This window comes from Oncorhynchus nerka, linkage group LG11, assembly GCF_034236695.1.
Source record: "Oncorhynchus nerka isolate Pitt River linkage group LG11, Oner_Uvic_2.0, whole genome shotgun sequence".
Classification (NCBI taxonomy): Eukaryota; Metazoa; Chordata; class Actinopteri; order Salmoniformes; family Salmonidae; genus Oncorhynchus; species Oncorhynchus nerka.
The window spans coordinates 3,059,298-3,082,813 of NC_088406.1; the positions used below are offsets into that span (position 1 = coordinate 3,059,298).

Sequence of the window (23,516 nt, forward strand, 5' to 3'; positions counted from 1 at the left end):
ACAAATCCTTCACAGGAGCCACCCTTTACACTCTTGTGTTTATTTGAGATCCTTCACAGGAGCCACCCTTTACACTCTTGTGTTTATTTTAGATCCTTCACAGGAGCCACCCTTTACACTCTTGTGTTTATTTGAGATCCTTCACAGGAGCCACCCTTTACACTCTTGTGTTTATTTTAGATCCTTCACAGGAGCCACCCTTTACACTCTTGTGTTTATTTTAGATCCTTCACAGGAGCCACCCTTTACACTCTTGTGTTTATTTGAGATCCTTCACAGGAGCCACCCTTTACACTCTTGTGTTTATTTGAGATCCTTCACAGGAGCCACCCTTTACACTCTTGTGTTTATTTGAGATCCTTCACAGGAGCCACCCTTTACACTCTTGTGTTTATTTGAGATCCTTCACAGGAGCCACCCTTTACACTCTTGTGTTTATTTGAGATCCTTCACAGGAGCCACCCTTTACACTCTTGTGTTTATTTTAGATCCTTCACAGGAGCCACCCTTTGCCTTGTGTTTATTTGAGATCCTTCACAGGAGCCACCCTTTGCCTTGATGACAGCTTTGCACACTCTTGTCATGTTTAAAGTTAATTTGTGGAATTTTTCACTCTTGACATTTTCTCAAGAACAGCTCCAATAAGCAAAGGGTAATGACAGCACATCATTACTTTAAGACACGAAGGTCAGTCAATCTGGAACATTTCAAGAACTTTGAACGTTTCTTCAAGTGCAGTCGCAAAAACCGTCAAGCGCTATGATGAAACTGGCTCTCATGAGGACAACCACAGGAAAGGAAGACCCAGAGTTACCTCTGCTGCAGAGGATAAGTTCATTAGAGTTACCAGCCTCAGAAATTGAGGCCCAAATAAATGCTTCACAGAGTTCAAGTAACTGACACATCTCAACATCAACTGTTCAGAGGAGACTGCCTGAATCAGGCCTTCTTGGTCCAATTGCTGTGAAGAAACCACTAATAAAGGACATCAATAAGAAGAAGAGACTTGCTTGGGCCAAGAAACCCGAGCAATGGACTTTAGACTGGTGGAAATCTGAGTCCAAATTTGAGACTTTTGGTTCCAAACTCTGTGTCTTTGTGAGACGAAGAGTAGATATGTGGTTTCCACCGTGAAGCATGGAGGAGGAGGTGTGACGGTGTTGGGGTGCTTTGCTGGTGACACTCTCTGTGATATATTTAGAATTGAAGGCACACTTAACCAGCATGGCTACAACAGCATTCTGCAGTGATACACCATCCCATCTGGTTTGGGCTTAGTGGGACTATCATTTGGTTTTCAACAGAACAATGACCCATTGGGACTATTGTTTTTCAAGAGGACAATAACTCAAAACACACCTCCAGGCTGTGTAAGGACTATTTGACCAATGAGGAGAGTGATGTAGTGCTGCCAAGAAGGAGAGTGATGTAGTGCTGCCAAGAAGGAGAGTGATGTAGTGCTGCCAAGAAGGAGAGTGATGTAGTGCTGCCAAGAAGGAGAGTGATGTAGTGCTGCCAAGAAGGAGAGTGATGTAGTGCTGCCAAGAAGGAGAGTGATGTAGTGCTGCCAAGAAGGAGAGTGATGTAGTGCTGCCAAGAAGGAGAGTGATGTAGTGCTGCCAAGAAGGAGAGTGATGTAGTGCTGCCAAGAAGGAGAGTGATGTAGTGCTGCCAAGAAGGAGAGTGATGTAGTGCTGCCAAGAAGGAGAGTGATGTAGTGCTGCCAAGAAGGAGAGTGATGTAGTGCTGCCAAGAAGGAGAGTGATGTAGTGCTGCCAAGAAGGAGAGTGATGTAGTGCTGCCAAGAAGGAGAGTGATGTAGTGCTGCCAAGAAGGAGAGTGATGTAGTGCTGCCAAGAAGGAGAGTGATGTAGTGCTGCCAAGAAGGAGAGTGATGTAGTGCTGCCAAGAAGGAGAGTGATGTAGTGCTGCCAAGAAGGAGAGTGATGTAGTGCTATATCAGATAACCTGGCCTCCACAATCACCCGACCTCAACCCAACTGAGATGGTTTGGGATGAGTTTTATAATTGTATATTTAACCCTTATTTTACCAGGTAAGTTGACTGAGAACACATTCTCATTTACAGCAACGACCTTGGGAATAGTTACTGGGGAGAGGAGGGGGATAAAATAGCTAATTGGAAGTTGGGGATGATTATGTGACCGTGATGGTATGAGGGCCAGATTGAGAATTTATCCAGGACACCGGGGTTAACATCCCTACTCTTATGATAAGTGCCATGGGATCTTTAGTGACCACGAGAGTCAGGACACCGGGGATAACATCCCTACTCTTACGATAAGTGCCATGGGTTCTTTAGTGACCATAGAGAGCCAGGACACCCGTTTAACGCCCCGTCCAAAAGACGTTGGACCGCAGAGTGAAGGACAAGCAGCCAACAAGTGCTCAGCATATGTGGGACCTCCGTCAAGACGGTTGGAAAAGCATTCCAGGTGAAGCTGGTCGAGAGAATGCCAAGAGTGTGCAAAGCTGTCATCAAGGCAAAGGGTGGCTACTTTGAAGAATCACAAATATAACATATATTTTGATTTCTTTAACACTTTTTTGGTTACTATATGATTCCATATGTGTTATTTCATATTTGTGATGTCTTCACTATTATTCTACAATATAGAAAATAGTAAAAAATAAAGTGTGTCCAAACTTCTGACTGGTACGGTATATATATATCTATATATATATATTTATACTTTATTTGTACTTTATTTCAAGTTTGAGAAAATAGAGACATTGACATTAATACAACAGAGATAAAACAATATTATTCTTCTACTGAGCCAAAAGTGAACTTATCCTCCCACTGACATCATGATGAAGTTAAGATTCGCTCCCCCTCCCCCCATAATCACCTGAAGACGGCCTGCGGCGTGCCGATTGTATCACACGCTACATAAAACTCATCCCCACTACTGAGCTCCATGGAGAACAGGTGTCCTTGCAGGTCGTAGTAGAGGGAAGAGATCTCTGAGCTGGTGTGGTTGTACATGTGAGTGACCCGGGTGGGACTGGACAGGTCAGCATAGAAGAACTGGAGGTGGTGCCCGAGACTGGACCTAGATGAGACCCTCCGACCCAGACCATCGTACCGGTAGCGGATACTCCAGCCACTCACCCGGTTGTAGACCTTGAGAAGAAACATATCAATCAATAAAACAAGAAAAAATAGTTACTATATTTTGATCAACACCTTTTATACCAAACTTGAGGACACCTTACGTTAAAAAGATTTACCTTACGTTAAAAAGATTTACCTTACGTTAAAAAGATTTACCTTACGTTAAAAATATTTACCTTACGTTAAAAAGATTTACCTTATGTTAAAAGTACATTAAAATCAAAGTGTGAATAAAAGGAATCTGAATACCATAGGGAACAGAACAGAGCATCGGCTAGCAGGAACATATTCAAGACAGAGCATCGGCTAGCAGGAACATATTCAAACACAGAGCATCGGCTAGCAGGAACATATTCAAGACAGAGCATCGGCTAGCAGGAACATATTCAACACAGAGCATCGGCTAGCAGGAACATATTCAACACAGAGCATCGGCTAGCAGGAACATATTCAAGACAGAGCATCGGCTAGCAGGAACATATTCAAACACAGAGCATCGGCTAGCAGGAACATATTCAAACAGAGAGCATCGGCTAGCAGGAACATATTCAAACACAGAGTATCGGCTAGCAGGAACATATTCAAGACAGAGCATCGGCTAGCAGGAACATATTCAAGACAGAGCATCGGCTAGCAGGAACATATTCAAGACAGAGCATCGGCTACCAGGAACATATTCAAGACAGAGCATCGGCTAGCAGGAACATATTCAAGACACAGAGCATCGGCTAGCAGGAACATATTCAAACACAGAGCATCGGCTAGCAGGAACATATTCAAGCCAGAGCATCGGCTACCAGGAACATATTCAAGACAGAGCATCGGCTAGCAGGAACATATTCAAGACACAGAGCATCGGCTAGCAGGAACATAGTCAAGACAGAGCATCGGCTAGCAGGAACATATTCAAGACAGAGCATCGGCTACCAGGAACATATTCAAGACAGAGCATCGGCTAGCAGGAACATATTCAAGACAGAGCATCGGCTAGCAGGAACATATTCAAACACAGAGTATCGGCTAGCAGGAACATATTCAAGACAGAGCATCGGCTAGCAGGAACATATTCAAACAGAGAGCATTGGCTAGCAGGAACATATTCAAACCCAGAGTATCGGCTAGCAGGAACATATTCAAGACAGAGCATCGGCTAGCAGGAACATATTCAAGACAGAGCATCGGCTAGCAGGAACATATTCAAGACAGAGCATCGGCTACCAGGAACATATTCAAGACAGAGCATCGGCTAGCAGGAACATATTCAAGACAGAGCATCGGCTAGCAGGAACATATTCAAGACAGAGCATCGGCTACCAGGAACATATTCAAGACAGAGCATCGGCTAGCAGGAACATATTCAAGACAGAGCATCGGCTAGCAGGCACATATTCAAGACAGAGCATTGGCTAGCAGGAACATATTCAAACACAGAGCATCGGCTAGCAGGAACATATTCAAACACAGAGCATCGGCTACCAGGAACATATTCAAGACAGAGCATCGGCTAGCAGGAACATATTCAAGACAGAGCATCGGCTAGCAGGAACATATTCAAAGACAGAACATCGGCTAGCAGGAACATATTCAAGACACAGAGCATCGGCTAGCAGGAACATATTCAAGACAGAGCATCGGCTAGCAGGAACATATTCAAGACAGAACATCGGCTAGCAGGAACATATTCAAACACAGAGCATCGGCTAGCAGGAACATATTCAAACACAGAGCATCGGCTAGCAGGAACATATTCAAGACAGAGCATCGGCTATCAGGAACATATTCAAGACACAGAGCATCGGCTACCAGGAACATATTCAACACAGAGCATCGGCTAGCAGGAACATATTCAAACACAGAGCATCGGCTAGCAGGAACATATTCAAGACAGAGCATCGGCTAGCAGGAACATATTCAAGACACAGAGCATCGGCTACCAGGAACATATTCAAGACAGAGCATCGGCTAGCAGGAACATATTCAAGACAGAGCATCGGCTACCAGGAACATATTCAAGACAGAGCATCGGCTAGCAGGAACATATTCAAGACAGAGCATCGGCTAGCAGGCACATATTCAAGACAGAGCATTGGCTAGCAGGAACATATTCAAACACAGAGCATCGGCTAGCAGGAACATATTCAAACACAGAGCATCGGCTACCAGGAACATATTCAAGACAGAGCATCGGCTAGCAGGAACATATTCAAGACAGAGCATCGGCTAGCAGGAACATATTCAAGACAGAGCATCGGCTAGCAGGAACATATTCAAAGACAGAACATCGGCTAGCAGGAACATATTCAAGACACAGAGCATCGGCTAGCAGGAACATATTCAAGACAGAGCATCGGCTAGCAGGAACATATTCAAGACAGAACATCGGCTAGCAGGAACATATTCAAGACAGAACATCGGCTAGCAGGAACATATTCAAACACAGAGCATCGGCTAGCAGGAACATATTCAAACACAGAGCATCGGCTAGCAGGAACATATTCAAGACACAGAGCATCGGCTACCAGGAACATATTCAAGACACAGAGCATCGGCTACCAGGAACATATTCAAGACACAGAGCATCGGCTACCAGGAAGAGTTTTGAGCTGTTTTTGAAAGTGTCCTATGTGTGGTTTTATAAAGCATCAACTGTGATGGAGTGTTGTTACTATCTTACCTTAACCAGTAGTCCAGGCGAGCTGTACTCAAAGAATTCGTTCCCTCTCTGCTTCAGAAAGCCGTCCTCGTCCATGCGATACTGGACGTCTCCCAGCCTGGTGATGCGGTCTCGGAGGTCGTAACGTAGCGGCGTGAGGCGGGCGCTGTTCCCGGGGCTCAGCAGGTGAAGGTTACCGTTCAGGTCATAGCTGTAACGCCACAGTGGCTTGTCGTTGACAGACACTACCTGGAGCTGCCCATCAGCATCGTATTCATAGGTATACCGAGTAGTGTTGGCATACGGACCCACCTTAGAGAAACAAAACATGAATTGGTCAATCAATCAGTCGATCAATCTATAGGTGTTGGTGTACAGACCCACCTTAGAAATCCTTACTTAATCAATCAATCAAATGTGATTATAATTAAGCAACAATAAGGCCGGAGGGGGTGCGGTATATGGCCAATATACCACGGCTAAGGGCCGTTCTTATGCACGACACAACGCGGAGTGCCTGGACACAGCCCTTAGCCGTGGTATATTGGCCATATACCACAAACCCCCGAGGGTCCTTATTGCTGATATAAACTGGTTACCAACGTAATGAGCAGGAATATACCCAGTATGGTATATGGTCTGATATACTACGGGATTTCAGCCAATCAGAATTCAGCGCTCGAACCACCCAGTTTATTAAATCCTATATACAATAACATGTTTCATGAAATGAGTCTGGTAAAATGAACCCATCTCAGAACAGAACAGGTAGGCTAGCGTTTAAGATCGTTGAGCCAGTCACCAAAATGTTGCTTGTTCGTTTTCCCGAGCAAACTAGTTGAAAAAATGTGCACTTGAGCAAGGCTAAATGACTCACTACTGTAGTGTCTCTGGATCAGAGAGTCTGCTAAATGACTCCCTACTGTAGTGGCTCTGGATCAGAGAGTCTGCTAAATGACTCACTACTGTAAGTGGCTCTGGATCAGAGAGTCTGTTAAATGACTCACTACTGTAGTGTCTCTGGATAAGAGAGTCTGCTAAATGACTCCCTACTGTAGTGTCTCTGGATAAGAGAGTCTGCTAAATGACTCCCTACTGTAGTGGCTCTGGATAAGAGAGTCTACTAAATGACTCACTACTGTAGTGGCTCTGGATCAGAGAGTCTGTTAAATGACTCACTACTGTAGTGGCTCTGGATCAGAGAGTCTGTTAAATGACTCACTACTGTAAGTGGCTCTGGATCAGAGAGTCTGCTAAATGACTCCCTACTGTAGTGTCTCTGGATAAGAGAGTCTACTAAATGACTCACTACTGTAGTGTCTCTGGATCAGAGAGTCTGTTAAATGACTCACTACTGTAAGTGGCTCTGGATAAGAGAGTCTACTAAATGACTCACCACTGTAGTGTCTCTGGATAAGAGAGTCTGTTAAATGACTCACTGCTGTAGTGTCTCTGGATCAGAGAGTCTACTAAATGACTCACTACTACAGTCGCTCTGGATCAGAGAGTCTCCTTAATGACTCACTACTGTAGTGTCTCTGAATCAGAGAGTCTACTAAATGACTCACTACTGTAGTGTCTCTGGATCAGAGCGTCTACTAAATGACTCACCACTGTCGTGTCTCTGGATCAGAGAGTCTGTTAAATGACTCACTACTGTAAATCTCTGTGGATCAGAGAGTCTGCTAAATGACTCACTACTACAGTCGCTCTGGATCAGAGAGTCTCCTTAATGACTCACTACTGTAGTGGCTCTGGATAAGAGAGTCTGTTAAATGACTCACCACTGTAGTGTCTCTGGATAAGAGAGTCTACTAAATGACTCACTACTGTAAGTCTCTCTGGACAAGAGAGTCTATTAAATGACTCACCACTGTAGTGTCTCTGGATAAGAGAGTCTGTTAAATGACTCACTACTGTCGTGTCTCTGGATAAGAGAGTCTACTAAATGACTCACCACTGTCGTGTCTCTGGATAAGAGAGTCTCCTTAATGACTCACTACTGTAGTGACTCTTGGGAGATGTGACCTACAAGAGAGATCCTAAAACAAACAGCACAGAAAGAAAGAGCTGACCAAACCTTGAGTTCCTTGGCGACCACGCGTCCCATGTTATCGTACTGCACCATCATCCAGTACATGAGTGACCTGAAGATCTCGTACTGGACCTCCTTCACGCGGCCGTAGGCATCGAAGTGTTTGGTGTGCGTCATCACGGCCGTGGTGATTATCTGGTTGATGTCGTAGTAGATGACCCCGAACTTCCCAAACTGCTCCGTCTTCCCCGACACGTCATCGTAGCGATACAGGTCGATGGGGAGAGGAGTCTCGTTGATCACCGCTTGCATGCTGGTGACCCGGAAGCTGTTGTCATAGACGTAGTCGAAGCGTGCGTTGACCATCCCCTCTTCGCTGAACCTAAAGATCTGCCTGTCGATGAGTGGGCCGATCTGACGGTACCTGTAGTGTAGTGAACATTACTGTTAGTCCAGTCCATGTTTTTATTATGTTATTGACTGATACAGTCAGTACTCCAGTCCATGTTTTTATTATGTTATTGACTGATACAGTCAGAATTCCAGTCCATGTTTTTATTATGTTACTGACTGATACAGTCACTACTCCAGTCCATGTTTTTATTATGTTACTGACTGATACAGTCACTACTCCAGTCCATGTTTTTATTATGTTACTGACTGATACAGTCAGTACTCCAGTCCATGTTTTTATTATGTTACTGACTGATACAGTCACTACTCCAGTCCATGTTTTTATTATGTTACTGACTGATACAGTCACTACTCCAGTCCATGTTTTTATTATGTTACTGACTGATACAGTCAGTACTCCAGTCCATGTTTTTATTATGTTACTGACTGATACAGTCAATACTCCAGTCCATGTTTTTATTATGTTACTGACTGATACAGTCAATACTCCAGTCCATGTTTTTATTATGTTACTGACTGATACAGTCAGTACTCCAGTCCATGTTTTTATTATGTTACTGACTGATACAGTCACTACTCCAGTCCATGTTTTTATTATGTTACTGACTGATACAGTCACTACTCCAGTCCATGTTTTTATTATGTTACTGACTGATACAGTCACTACTCCAGTCCATGTTTTTATTATGTTACTGACTGATACAGTCAATACTCCAGTCCATGTTTTTATTATGTTACTGACTGATACAGTCAATACTCCAGTCCATGTTTTTATTATGTTACTGACTGATACAGTCAGTACTCCAGTCCATGTTTTTATTATGTTACTGACTGATACAGTCAATACTCCAGTCCATGTTTTTATTATGTTACTGACTGATACAGTCAATACTCCAGTCCATGTTTTTATTATGTTACTGACTGATACAGTCAGTACTCCAGTCCATGTTTTTATTATGTTACTGACTGATACAGTCAATACTCCAGTCCATGTTTTTATTATGTTACTGACTGATACAGTCAGTACTCCAGTCCATGTTTTTATTATGTTACTGACTGATACAGTCACTACTCCAGTCCATGTTTTTATTATGTTACTGACTGATACAGTCACTACTCCAGTCCATGTTTTTATTATGTTACTGACTGATACAGTCAGTACTCCAGTCCATGTTTTTATTATGTTACTGACTGATCCAGTCAATACTCCAGTCCATGTTTTTATTATGTTACTGACTGATACAGTCAGTACTCCAGTCCATGTTTTTATTATGTTACTGACTGATACAGTCATTACTCCAGTCCATGTTTTTATTATGTTACTGACTGATACAGTCACTACTCCAGTCCATGTTTTTATTATGTTACTGACTGATACAGTCAGTACTCCAGTCCATGTTTTTATTATGTTACTGACTGATACAGTCAGTACTCCAGTCCATGTTTTTATTATGTTACTGACTGACTCAGGCAAAGGGTGGTTACTTTGAAGAATCACAAATATAACATATAGTTTGATTTGTTTAACACTTTTTGGTTACTACATGACTCCATATGTGTTATTTCATAGTTTTGATGTCTCAACTATTATTCTACAATGTAGAAAATAGTAAAAAATAAAGAAAAACCCTTGAATGTGTGTCCAAACTTTTGACTGGTACTGTATATATCTGCATGTACCAAGTTGTTCAAATAACTCTAACCTAACCCAACCCTAACCCTAACCTAACCCTAACCAAACCCTAACCCTAACCCAACCCAACCCTAACCTAACTCAACTCTAACCTAACTCAACTCTAACCTAACCTAACTCAACTCTAACCCAACCCTATCCTAACTCAACTCTAACCCAACCCTAACCCAACCCAACATAACCCTAACCTAACCCTAACCAAACCACGAACCTAACACAACCCAACCCTAACCCAACCCAACCCCTAACCCAACCCTAACCCTAACCCTAACCTAACCCTAACTCAACTCTAACCCAACCCTAACCTAACCCTAACCTAACCCTAACCAAACCACGAACCTAACACAACCCTAACCCAACCCTAACCCAACCCTAACCTAACCCTAACCCAACCCTAACCTTAACAGTAACCTAACCTAACCCAACCCAACCCTAACCCTAACCTAACCCTAACCAAACCCTAACCCTAACCCTAACCTAACCCTAACCAAACCCTAACCCTAACCCAACCCAACCCTAACCTAACTCAACTCTAACCTAACTCAACTCTAACCTAACCTAACTCAACTCTAACCCAACCCTATCCTAACTCAACTCTAACCCAACCCTAACCTAACCTAACTCAACTCTAACCCAACCCTAACCTAACCTAACTCAACTCTAACCCAACCCTAACCCAACCCAACATAACCCTAACCTAACCCTAACCAAACCACGAACCTAACACAACCCAACCCTAACCCAACCCAACCCCTAACCCAACCCTAACCCTAACCTAACCCTAACTCAACTCTAACCCAACCCTAACCTAACCCTAACCTAACCCTAACCAAACCACGAACCTAACACAACCCTAACCCAACCCTAACCTAACCCTAACCCAACCCTAACCTTAACAGTATCCTAACCCAACCCTAACCTAACCCTAACTCTAACCCAACCCTAACCCTAACCCTAACCCAACCCTAACCCAAACCCTAACACTAACCTAACCCTAACACCAACCCAACCTAACCCTAACCTAACCCTAACACCAACCCTAACCCAACCCTAACCCTAACACAACCCTAACCCAACCCAACCCAACCCTAACCCTAACCTAACCCAACCCTAACCCTAACACCAACCCAACCCTAACCTAACCCTAACACCAACCCAACCCTAACACCAACCCAACCCTAACCTAACCCTAACCCAACCACAGTACCTTATAGTGCAGGTGGTTCCTTCAGTCTGCAGGTTCACCACCTTCAGCATCCCTGCCGCCTCATCGTAGGTGAACGCGATGCGTGTGGTATCGTAGAGCATCTCCAGTAGCTTGGCCAGCTTGCCGTACTTATACATCACCCTGCGCCCTGTGCCCAGGTAGCTAGTCTGCATCAGCTGACCGTCTTCACTGTAGTCCTGCAGTACCGATGCGTTCCCCTCGGAGGGGCGGTACGTGTTCCTATAGTAACCAACGGAGCGGGTGGTCTCCAGGGTGAAGCGGGCCACGTTGGGCATGGTCACAGAGGAGAGGCGGTCGTTCTTGTCGAACTCAAAGATGTACTGACGCTGACTGTGGAGGAGCAGTACCATGGACTGAGGAGTAGAGAGGAGAGTGGGTTACCAACGGCGGCGGCTAAAATGGCGCCCTATTCCCTATATAGTGCACTGCATTTGAAGAAGGCCCAAAGGATTGTGCTCTTTAAAGGGCACACTACACAGGAGAGAAGATGTTAGATATTAGGAATGCTGTGAGGTAAATTGACAAGAGTCATTTTATTATGGGGTATTTTCTATAGTTTCCTTTCAAGCCCTTTTCCTGAGTACCTACAGACAATACTGCACTGACTACACATACTGTATCCATACATTACACACGCTGCTAGAGACATGCACAAGAGGCTCCTGTCTGGTATAAAAAAGACATACAAATGTCAAACGCGACAAAAACAACAGCCAGACTGTACCGAAGTGTGTTACGCATTTAAGTCAGGAGCCAAGCTGTGAGATTCAACAACAGTTTTTATGGCTTCAATCGGGTAAGAAAGTATTGGGTTGGCAAATAATTAAATCACTGTGCAGTCTGCTGTCACAGCAGGCTATCATTCCAGCTTTGAATCAAGACACTTAAGAGCTGCTAAACTGACTTCCGACCACTAATGGGATGTGGCCATTTTGTTAAATTAAATGGTAAAACCTGGACTGTACGTTGTTCTTTCTGTCTCCCCAAAGATCCCAACTTTAATTAACAATGTGAAAGTGACATTTCATTCCTTTCTGCTCATCAGAGTCTATTTTAGGGGCAACGGCCCTGTCAAGCTGTCTGCACTAACAATGTATAATGGATGTATACATATTGCTAGAGAGAGACAGAGAGACAGAAAAACAGAGAAACAGAGAGACAGAGAAACAGGGAGACAGAGAAACAGAGAAACAGAGAAACAGAGAGACAGAGAGACAGAGAGACAGAGAGACAGAGAGACAGAGAAACAGAGAAACAGAGAAACAGAGAGACAGAGAGACAGAGAGACAGAGAAACAGGGAGACAGAGAAACAGAGAAACAGGGAGACAGAGAAACAGAGAAACAGAGAAACAGAGAGACAGAGAGACAGAGAAACAGAGAGACAGAGAGACAGAGAAACAGAGAGACAGAGAAACAGGGAGACAGAGAAACAGAGAAACAGAGAGACAGAGAGACAGAGAGACAGAGAGACAGAGAGACAGAGAAACAGAGAGAAAGAGACAGAAACAGACAGAGAGAAAGAGACAGAAACAGACAGAGAGAAAGAGACAGAAACAGACAGAGAGAAAGAGACAGAAACAGACAGAGAGAAAGAGACAGAAACAAAGAAAAAGAGAGAAAGAGACAGAAACAGACAGAGACAGAAACAAAGAAAAAGAGAGAGAGAGAGAGAGAGAGACAGAGAAACAGAGAGAGACAGATAGAGACAGGGAGAAAGAGAAACAGAGAAACAGAGAGAGAGAGAGAGAGAGAGACAGAGAAACAGAGAGAGACAGATAAGAGACAGGGAGAAAGAGAAACAGAGAAACAGAGAGAGAGAGAGAGAGAGACAGAGAAACAGAGAGAGACAGATAAGAGACAGGGAGAAAGAGAAACAGAGAAACAGAGAGAGAGAGAGAGAGAAAACAGAGAGAGACAGAAACAGAGAGAGACAGAGAGACAGTCCTTAATTACAAGCTCTCTACACATGTCTCAAACAGACAGAGGCCAGATAACGCAGCACAGAGCTAAGAGTACAGTTGACAGGAGGATTTAAAAGGAAACTTTGAACCAGAAATCTTAAATCTGCTTTTAAGGGCCTCTTGCTGCTACATGCCACTGAAATATCAATCACATTTTCGATTAAAATACCCAGCCTGTATGTCTCTGTCGTTTATCTGTAGTAGAGCAGGCGTTCTCCATTTAGTTTCAAACCCTCAGTACACTACTGAACCCTGCCGATGTCTACCTTTAAAGAACAGTAGGTCTATATATCATGACTTTCATTGTATTTTATGTGGAGCGTTCATATAATTGTGTTTCCTATTCTCTGAGGATCTCTTCTTATTAACCCCTAATTAAATATGTATTCAAATGTTCTGCTTCAGTTCAAAGGATCCAAGAGCCTTCAGAAAGTATTCACACCCCTTTGACTTATTACAAATGTAGTTGTTTTACAGCCTGAATTTCCAAATGGATTAAATTGAGATGTTCTGTCACTGTCCTTCAAAACAATAATGCCAAAGTGGAATATATGTTGTATTTTTTTATTTTTTTTATTTATTTTTTACAAATGTATTAAAAATGAAAAGATGAAAAATGTCTTGAGTCAATAAGAATTCAACTCCTTTGTTATGGAAATCAGTTCAGGAGTAAACATGTGTTTATAATATATTATATTATAAACACATGTTATATTATATTATAAACACATGTTATATTATATTATAAACATGTTATATTATAACATGTGTGTTTACCAAGTCATATAATAAGTTGCATGGACTCACTCTGTGTGCAATAATAGTGTTTAACATGATGTTTTAATGACTAGCTCATCTCTGTACCCCCACAGACAATTATCTGTCAGGTCCCTCATCTCTGTACCCCCACAGACAATTATCTGTCAGGTCCCTCATCTCTGTACCCCCACAGACAATTATCTGTCAGGTCCCTCATCATCTCTGTACCCTCCCACAGACAATTATCTGTCAGGTCCCTCATCATCTTATCTGTCACCCCATCTCTGTACAGACAATTATCTGTCAGGTCCCTCATCTCTGTACCCCCAGACAGACAATTATCTGTCAGGTCCCTCATCTCTGTACCCCCCACAGACAATTATCTGTCAGGTCCCTCATCTCTGTACCCCACACAGACAATTATCTGTCAGGTCCCTCATCCCTCATCTCTCTCTACCCCCACAGACAATTATCTGTCAGGTCCCTCATCTCTGTACCCCCACACAGACAATTATCTGTCAGGTCCCTCATCTCTGTACCCCCACAGACAATTATCTGTCAGGTCCCTCATCTCTGTACCCCCACACATACAATTATCTGTCAGGTCCCCCACAGACAATCATCTCTGTACCCCCACAGACAATTATCTCCCTCATCTCTGTCAGGTCCCTCATCTCTGTACCCCCACAGACAATTATCTGTCAGGTCCCTCATCTCTGTACCCCCACAGACAATTATCTGTCAGGTCCCTCATCTCTGTACCCCCACAGACAATTATCTGTCAGGTCCCTCATCTCTGTACCCCCACAGACAATTATCTGTCAGGTCCCTCATCTCTGTACCCCCACAGACAATTATCTGTCAGGTCCCTCATCTCTGTCAGGCCCCTCATCTCTGTGCCCCCACAGACAATTATCTGTCAGGTCCCTCATCTCTGTACCCCCACAGACAATTATCTGTCAGGTCCCTCATCTCTGTATTATCTGTCAGGTCCCTCATCTCTGTACCCCCACAGACAATTATCTGTCAGGTCCCTCATCTCTGTACCCCCACACATACAATTATCTGTCAGGTCCCTCATCTCTGTACCCCCACAGACAATTATCTGTCAGGTCCCTCATCTCTGTCAGGCCCCCTCTGTACACAGACAATTATCTGTCAGGTCCCTCATCTCTGTACCCCATCTCTGTACACACATACAATTATCTGTCAGGTCCCTCATCTCTGTACCCCCACAGACACAGACAATTATCTGTCAGGTCCCTCATCTCTGTATCAATTATCTGTCAGGTCCCCATCTCTGTACACAGACAATTATCTGTCAGGTCCCTCATCTCTGTACCCCCCACATACAATTATCTGTCAGGTCCTCTCATCTCTGTCACCCCCACAGACAATTATCTGTCAGGTCCCTCATCTCTGTACCCCCACAGACAATTATCTGTCAGGTCCCTCATCTCTGTACCCCCACAGACAATTATCTGTCAGGTCCCTCATCTCTGTACCCCCACAGACAATTATCTGTAAGGTCCCTCATCTCTGTACCCCCACAGACAATTATCTGTCAGGTCCCTCATCTCTGTACCCCCACAGACAATTATCTGTAAGGTCCCTCATCTGTAAGGTCCCTCATCTCTGTACCCAGACAATTATCTGTCAGGTCCCCCATCTCTGACAGACAATTATCTGTCAGGTCCCTCATCTCTGTACCCCCACAGACAATTATCTGTCAGGTCCCCCAGTCAAGCAGTGGATTTCAAACACAGATTCAACCACAAAGACCAGGGAGGTTTTCCAATGACTCAAAGAAGAAGGGCACCTATTGGTAGATGGGTAAAAATAATAAAGCAGACATTGAATATCCCTTTGAACCTGGTGAAGTTATTAATTACACTATGGATGGTGTATCAATAGACCCAGTCACTACAAATATACAGGCATCCTAACTCAGTTGCCGGAGAGGAAGGAAACCGCTCAGTGATTTCACCATGAGGCCAATGGTGACTTTAAAACAGTTACAGAGTTTAATGGCTGTGAGAGGAGAAAGCTGAGGATGGATCACCAACATTGTAGTTACTCCACAACACTAACCTAATTGACAGAGTGATAAGAAGGAAGTCTGTACAGAATACAAATATTCCAAAATATGCATCCTGTTTGCAACAAGGCACTAAAGTAAAACTGAAAAAAATGTAATCTTGAAAGACTCAGCTATAATCACTGCCAACGGTGATTCCAACATATTGACTCAGGGGTGTGAATAATTATGTAAATTAAATATTTCTGTATTTTATTTCCGATACATTTGCAAACATTTCTAAAAATGTTTTTTACTTTGTCATTATGGGGCATTGTGTGTAGATGGGTGATAAAAAATATATATTGAATCAATTTTGAATTCAGACACAACATGGAATACATCGAGCGGTATATGGAATACTCGTGGTGTTTTTTACCTTCTCCAGGTAAGTGTAGGTCCATGACTTCCCATCGGCAAAGATCTGCGACGTGATTCGCCCATTCTGGTCGTACTCCATGCGTACAGACATGGTTCCGCGCTGGATGCCGGCCACGTGTCCGCCCGGGGAGTATGTGACGTTGACCCCATTGAGGCGGCTGCTGGGGGCCCAGAGCGTCGGGCGTCCGGCGTGGTCGTAGTGGATCCTTAACGTGAACTTCCTGTGGTCGTCGTAAACCTTCTCTGTACGTGTGATACGGTCAAAGTCCAGGGAGAGGAGGTTCCTGTTGTGGACCTATAGGGGAGAGAAGACAAGGTCACTTCATTTGGTAAGACTTTACATTTTTATCCAAAGCAACTTACAATCAGTGTATTCAAAAAGTTAAGTAGGAGGAACCACCACATATCAGTTATTGAAAGTGTTCTAGTTAAGTAGGAGGAACCACCACATATCAGTTATTGAAAGTGTTCTACTTGAAGCTTGCAGGTATAATGCATTATTGTGCTATTACAGTGCATTGTAATATAATAATATCATAATATAATAATAAATATAATACTATATATAATACTATATGTAATATAATAATAAATATAATAATATATATAATACTATATGTAATATAATAATAAATATAATAATATATATAATACTATATGTAATATAATAATAAATATAATAATATATATAATACTATATGTAATATAATAATAAATATAATAATATATATAATACTATATGTAATATAATAATAAATATAATAATATATATAATACTATATATAATATAATAATAAATATAATAATATATATAATACTATATGTAATATAATAATAAATATAATAATATATATAATAATATATATAATACTATATGTAATATAATAATAAATATAATAATATATATAATAATTATATATAATATAAAAATAATATAATAATAATATAATAATAATAAGATATACTAATATAATAATATATATATAATAAATGTCATATCGGTTGTGCAGTAAGGAAGTATTCTTGGCATGTGTGAGCCGGAACATCTCATTGAAGCATCATCTCCTGTTTCTGTAGTGAACCAGTACACCCCCTAGAACCAGTACACCCCCTAGAACCAGTACACCCCCTAGAACCAGTACACCACCTAGAACCAGTACACCCCCTAGAACCAGTACACCCCCTAGAACCAGTACACCACCTAGAACCAGTACACCCCCTAGAACCAGTACACCCCTAGAACCAGTACACCCCCTAGAACCAGTACACCCCTAGAACCAGTACACCACCTAGAACCAGTACACCACCTAGAACCAGTACACCCCTAGAACCAGTACACCCCTAGAACCAGTACACCCCCTAGAACCAGTACACCCCTAGAACCAGTACACCCCCTAGAACCAGTACACCCCTAGAACCAGTACACCCCCTAGAACCAGTACACCCCCTGGAACCAGTACACCACCTGGAACCAGTACACCTCCTAGAACCAGGACACCACCTAGAACCAGTACACCCCCTAGAACCAGTACACCCCCTAGAACCAGTACACCACCTAGAACCAGTACACCCCCTAGAACCAGTACACCACCTAGAACCAGTACACCACCTAGAACCAGTACACCACCTAGAACCAGTACACCACCTAGAACCAGTACACCACCTAGAACCAGTACACCCCTAGAACCAGTACACCACCTAGAACCAGTACACCCCCTAGAACCAGTACACCCCTAGAACCAGTACACCACCCAGAACCAGTACACCACCCAGAACCAGTACACCCCCTAGAACCAGTACACCACCTAGAACCAGTACACCCCCTAGAACCAGTACACCCCCTAGAACCAGTGCACCCCCTAGAACCAGTGCACCCCCTAGAACCAGTACACCCCCTAGAACCAGTACACCCCCTAGAACCAGTACACCCCCTAGAACCAGTACACCACCTAGAACCAGTACACCCCCTAGAACCAGTACACCACCTAGAACCAGTACACCCCCTAGAACCAGTGCACCCCCTAGAACCAGTGCACCCCCTAGAACCAGTGCACCCCCTAGAACCAGTACACCCCCTAGAACCAGTACACCACCTAGAAGGACTGTAGTTTACCGAAAGGCGTTACCCCTAATCTATCACCTCAACGCTGAATGCCAAGCAGAGACGCATCAGGTCCCATTTTCAGAGTGTTTGGTTTGACTCGGCTGGAGATCACCCTCCTAAACCTTCCAATCTCATGACACTAACCACAAGGCCACGGACACTAACCACAAGGCGGAGGACACTAACCACAAGGCCGCGGACACTAACCACAAGGCCGCGGGCACTAACCACAAGGCCGCGGGCACTAACCACAAGGCCGCGGGCACTAACCACAAGGCCGCGGGCACTAACCACAAGGCCGCGGGCACTAACCACAAGGCCGGGGCACTAACCACAAGGCCGCGGACACTAACCACAAGGCCGCGGGCACTAACCACAAGGCCACTAACGGGCACACTAACCACAAGGCCGGGCACTAACCACAAGGCCGCGGACACTAACCACAAGGGCGCGGACACTAACCACAAGGCCGCGGACACTAACCACAAGGCCAACCACAAGGCACACTAACCACAAGGCCGCGGACACTAACCACAAGGCCACGGACACTAACCACAAGGCGGACACTAACCACAAGGCACTAACCACAAGGCCACGGACACTAACCACAAGGCCACGGACACTAACCACAAGGCCACGGACACTAACCACAAGGCCACGGACACTAACCACAACGGACACTAACCACAAGGCACGGACACTAACCACAAGGCCGCGGACACTAACCACAAGGCCGGACACTAACCACAAGGCCACACACTAACCACAAGGCACACGGACACTAACCACAAGGCCGCGGACACTAACCACAAGGCCACGGACACTAACCACAAGGCCACGGACACTAACCACAAGGCCACGGACACTAACCACAAGGCCACGGACACTAACCACAAGGCCACGGGCACTAACCACAAGGCCACGGACACTAACCACAAGGCCACGGACACTAACCACAAGGCCACGGGCACTAACCACAAGGCCACGGGCACTAACCACAAGGCCACGGGCACTAACCACAAGGCCACGGGCACTAACCACAAGGCCACGGACACTAACCACAAGGCCACGGACACTAACCACAAGGCCACGGACACTAACCACAAGGCCACGGACACTAACCACAAGGCCACGGACACTAACCACAAGGCCACGGACACTAACCACAAGGCCACGGACACTAACCACAAGGCCACGGACACCACAAGGCCACGGACACTAACCACAAGGCCACGGACACTAACCACAAGGCCACGGACACTAACCACAAGGCCACGGACACTAACCACAAGGCCACGGACACTAACCACAAGGCCACGGACACTAACCACAAGGCCGCGGACACTAACCACAAGGCCACGGAGTTCATTTATTGGTTATGCAGTACAGACAAAACAATCAATAAGCTAAAATACAGACGTTGAATCTCACTCATTTAACAACAACAAAAGAGACCAGTGTGAAAAAAAACAATTGCAAAAGGAGAAAAGAGAGTCCCAGCCAGCCAGACAGTTAAAGGTTAACTATGTTGAATAACGTGTGGTGATGAACAGGGGAATAATGTGTTTGAAAGTTAGAGCGAAGTGATCGTAAAACCCTTCCTAATGCAATGCGTTCTGAAGTGGAAGACTTCTTTTTGAGGGAAAACTCAAGCTAAAATGTGATTCTTTTTTTAATTACGATAGTCAGCGCGATATCTCAGGAGAACAGGAGTCGTTGAAGTGATGCAATTATAGGAATTACCATATTTCTTTGTTTGTCAAAAAATTCAGACGAGAAGCCTTAGTGGGAGATCTGAATATTCAGGGAGGAAAAAACAAGACCGTCACTAATCATGAAAAACTCTCCTCTGTGCTTAAAAACCAGCCATAGATGATTCCCATGTAACTTTCTAGTCACTTCTTTAAATGACTCCCATGTTACTGAGTCTAGTCACTTCTTTAAATGACTCCCATGTTACTGAGTCTAGTCACTTCTTTAAATGACTCCCATGTTACTGAGTCTAGTCACTTCTTTAAATGACTCCCATGTTACTGAGTCTAGTCACTTCTTTAAATGATTCACTTTCTGCTCCTTTCTAATACATGTGACCCTGGGCGTCTGAACAGAGCAGAGAGGCAGCAGTCTGAACAGAGCAGAGAGAGGCAGCAGTCTGAACAGAACAGAGAGGCAGCAGTCTGAACAGAACAGAGAGGCAGCAGTCTGAACAGAGCAGAGAGAGGCAGCAGTCTGAACAGAGCAGAGGCAGCAGTCTGAACAGAACAGAGGCAGCAGTCTGAACAGAACAGAGAGGCAGCAGTCTGAACAGAGCAGAGAGAGGCAGCAGTCTGAACAGAGCAGAGAGAGGCAGCAGTCTGAACAGAGCAGAGAGAGGCAGGAGTCTGAACAGAGCAGAGAGAGGCAGCAGTCTGAACAGAGCAGAGAGAGGCAGGAGTCTGAACAGAGCAGAGAGAGGCAGCAGTCTGAATAGAGCAGAGAGGCAGAAGTCTGAACAGAGCAGAGAGGCAGAAGTCTGAATAGAGCAGAGAGGCAGAAGTCTGAACAGAACAGAGAGGCAGAAGTCTGAATAGAGCAGAGAGGCAGGAGTCTGAATAGAGCAGAGAGGCAGGAGTCTGAACAGAACAGAGAGGCAGCAGTCTGAATAGAGCAGAGAGAGGCAGCAGTCTGAACAGAGCAGAGAGGCAGCAGTCTGAACGGAGCAGAGAGAGGCAGCAGTCTGAACAGAGCAGAGAGGCAGCAGTCTGAACAGAGCAGAGAGGCAGCAGTCTGAACAGAGCAGAGAGAGGCAGGAGTCTGAACAGAGCAGAGAGAGGCAGCAGTCTGAACAGAGCAGAGAGAGGCAGGTGTCTGAACAGAGCAGAGGCAGCAGTCTGAACAGAGCAGAGAGAGGCAGGAGTCTGAACAGAGCAGAGATGCAGCAGTCTGAACAGAGCAGAGAGGCAGCAGTCTGAACAGAGCAGAGAGAGGCAGCAGTCTGAACAGAGCAGAGAGAGGCAGCAGTCTGAATAGCTCTGTATATCAACAGTCCTACCACAGCCATCTGGCAGACTGGGGGTACATTTGTGGAGGAAATGTTTAATCTTTAATTAAACTGCTCTCTCTCTTTCTCTCTTTTCTTCATCATGTATTTCTGATTCATCTGCATGGTTTCTCTACAGGTACATTGGCACAGTGTTGGTACAGAGCTTGGCACAGTGTTGGCTGGGTGTAAATGGGTGTTAAAATGTCTCCCAAGCTGCTGTTGGCCTGCTTCCAGTGGTGTGGTAGCAGTCTGTGTGTGTGTGTGTGTGTGTGTGTGTGTGTGTGTGTGTGTGTGTGTGTGTGTGTGTGCGTGCAAGTGTATGTGCGTGCAAGTGTATGTGCGTGCGTGCGAGTGTATGTGCGTGCGTGCGAGTGTATGTGCGTGCGTGCGTGCGAGTGTGTGTGTATGAATGCGGGTGAGTGTGTGTGCAGGTGTGTGTGTGTGTGTGCGTGCGAGTGTGTGTTCTCCTGCGTGCGTGTGTCTTCCTTTATGACGTAAGGACCAGAGAAACCTGTCTGTGGTCTATGACGGGACCATTACACCCGGGCCAATTAATGTCATCAACACCTAATTGGGAGGATTATTTTACACTAAGATTATACCATGTGACAATTACACCATGTTCATGAATAACAGAATTCCCTGCAGGGTTGGAGTAGAAAGGGGAATCTGAGCTGGAGAATGAGGGGTGGCCAGCCCCACAGATCCCCTCTAGGGGCCTCCTAGTGAAGAGGCAGGGAGGCCAGCCCCACAGATCCCCTCTAGGGGCCCCCTAGTGAAGAGAGAGGGAGGCCAGCCCCACAGATCCCCTCTAGGGGCCCCCTAGTGAAGAGGCGGGGAGGCCAGCCTCACAGATCCCCTATAGGGGCCCCCTAGTGAAGAGAGGGGGAGGCCAGCACCACAGATCCCCTCTAGGGGCCCCCTAGTGAAGAGGGAGGGAGGCCAGCCCCACAGATCCCCTCTAGGGGCCCCCTAGTGAAGCGAGAGGGAGGCCAGCCCCACAGATCCCCTCTAGGGGCCCCCTAGTGAAGAGGGAGGGAGGCCAGCCTCACAGATCCCCTATAGGGGCCCCCTAGTGAAGAGAGGGGGAGGCCAGCCCCACAGATCCCCTCTAGGGGCCCCCTAGTGAAGAGGGAGGGAGGCCAGCCTCACAGATCCCCTATAGGGGCCCCCTAGTGAAGAGGGAGTGAGGGAGGGAGAGAGGGAGGGAGGGAAGGGGGAAGGGAAGGGAGGGAGGGAGGGAGGGAGGGAGGGAGGGAGGAGGAAGGAGGAGGGGGAGGCAGGGAGGAGGAAGGAGGAGGGGGAGGAAGGAGGAGGGGGAGGAAGGAAGGAAAGAGGGAGGGAGGAAGGGAGGAGGAGGCAGGGAGGAGGGAGGAGGCAGGGAGGAGGAAGGAGGAGGGGGAGGGAGGGAGGGAGGGAAGGGGGGAAGGGAAGGGAGGGAGGGAGGGAGGGAGGGAGGGGGAGGGAGGGAGGAGGAAGGAGGAGGGGGAGGCTGGGAGGAGGAAGGAGGAGGGGGAGGGAGGAAGGAGGAGGGGGAGGCAGGGAGGAGGAAGGAGGAGGGGGAGGGAAGGAAGGAAAGAGGGAGGGAGGAAGGGAGGAGGAAGGAGGGAGGAGGCAGGGAGGAGGAAGGAGGAGGGGGGAGGGAGAGAGGAGGAGGGATGGGAGCAGACACATCTTCCATCAATATGTCAGTCAGTCTGTCGGTTTGTCTGTCTGTCTGTCCTCTCAGTGCTTCAAAGCTAAAAGAGTTAAAGTAGACGCTTTACAAATCAAACATGAATGCAGATTTATTCTGTAAAACAACGATCTGGCACTCTGACAAAACTGTAAAATAATCCCTAGTATGATTCATCAAAAGTTTGTTGAAAAGACGACTCGGGTTTGTTTTGTTTTCTTCCAATAAACATCAATTATTCACTATTCCTCGTACGGTAATGAAAGCTAATGAATTTCCCAGATTCTGTGTTGCATCAGAAATGTGCTCTCTATGCCTGTGAGATAAGTACAGTAATCTTATTGACTGTCCCCATCTCTGAATAAACAGGCATCG

The 23,516-nt window shown here is 45.3% G+C and overlaps 1 protein-coding gene across 1 annotated transcript in view; it reads right to left on the reverse strand.

Moving 5' to 3' along the window:
* The window catches only part of tenm4 (teneurin transmembrane protein 4), a 377,083-nt gene that overhangs the window by 48,826 nt on the left and 304,741 nt on the right, over positions 1 to 23,516 (reverse strand). Inside the window, exons 23-27 of the mRNA XM_065024153.1 lie at positions 16,339 to 16,635; positions 11,141 to 11,514; positions 7,872 to 8,250; positions 5,813 to 6,103; positions 2,873 to 3,147 (exon numbers count right to left, since the gene is read on the reverse strand). Of these exons, the coding sequence (XP_064880225.1) occupies positions 2,873 to 3,147; positions 5,813 to 6,103; positions 7,872 to 8,250; positions 11,141 to 11,514; positions 16,339 to 16,635 (1,616 nt within the window). The remainder of the gene's footprint in view (positions 1 to 2,872; positions 3,148 to 5,812; positions 6,104 to 7,871; positions 8,251 to 11,140; positions 11,515 to 16,338; positions 16,636 to 23,516) is intronic.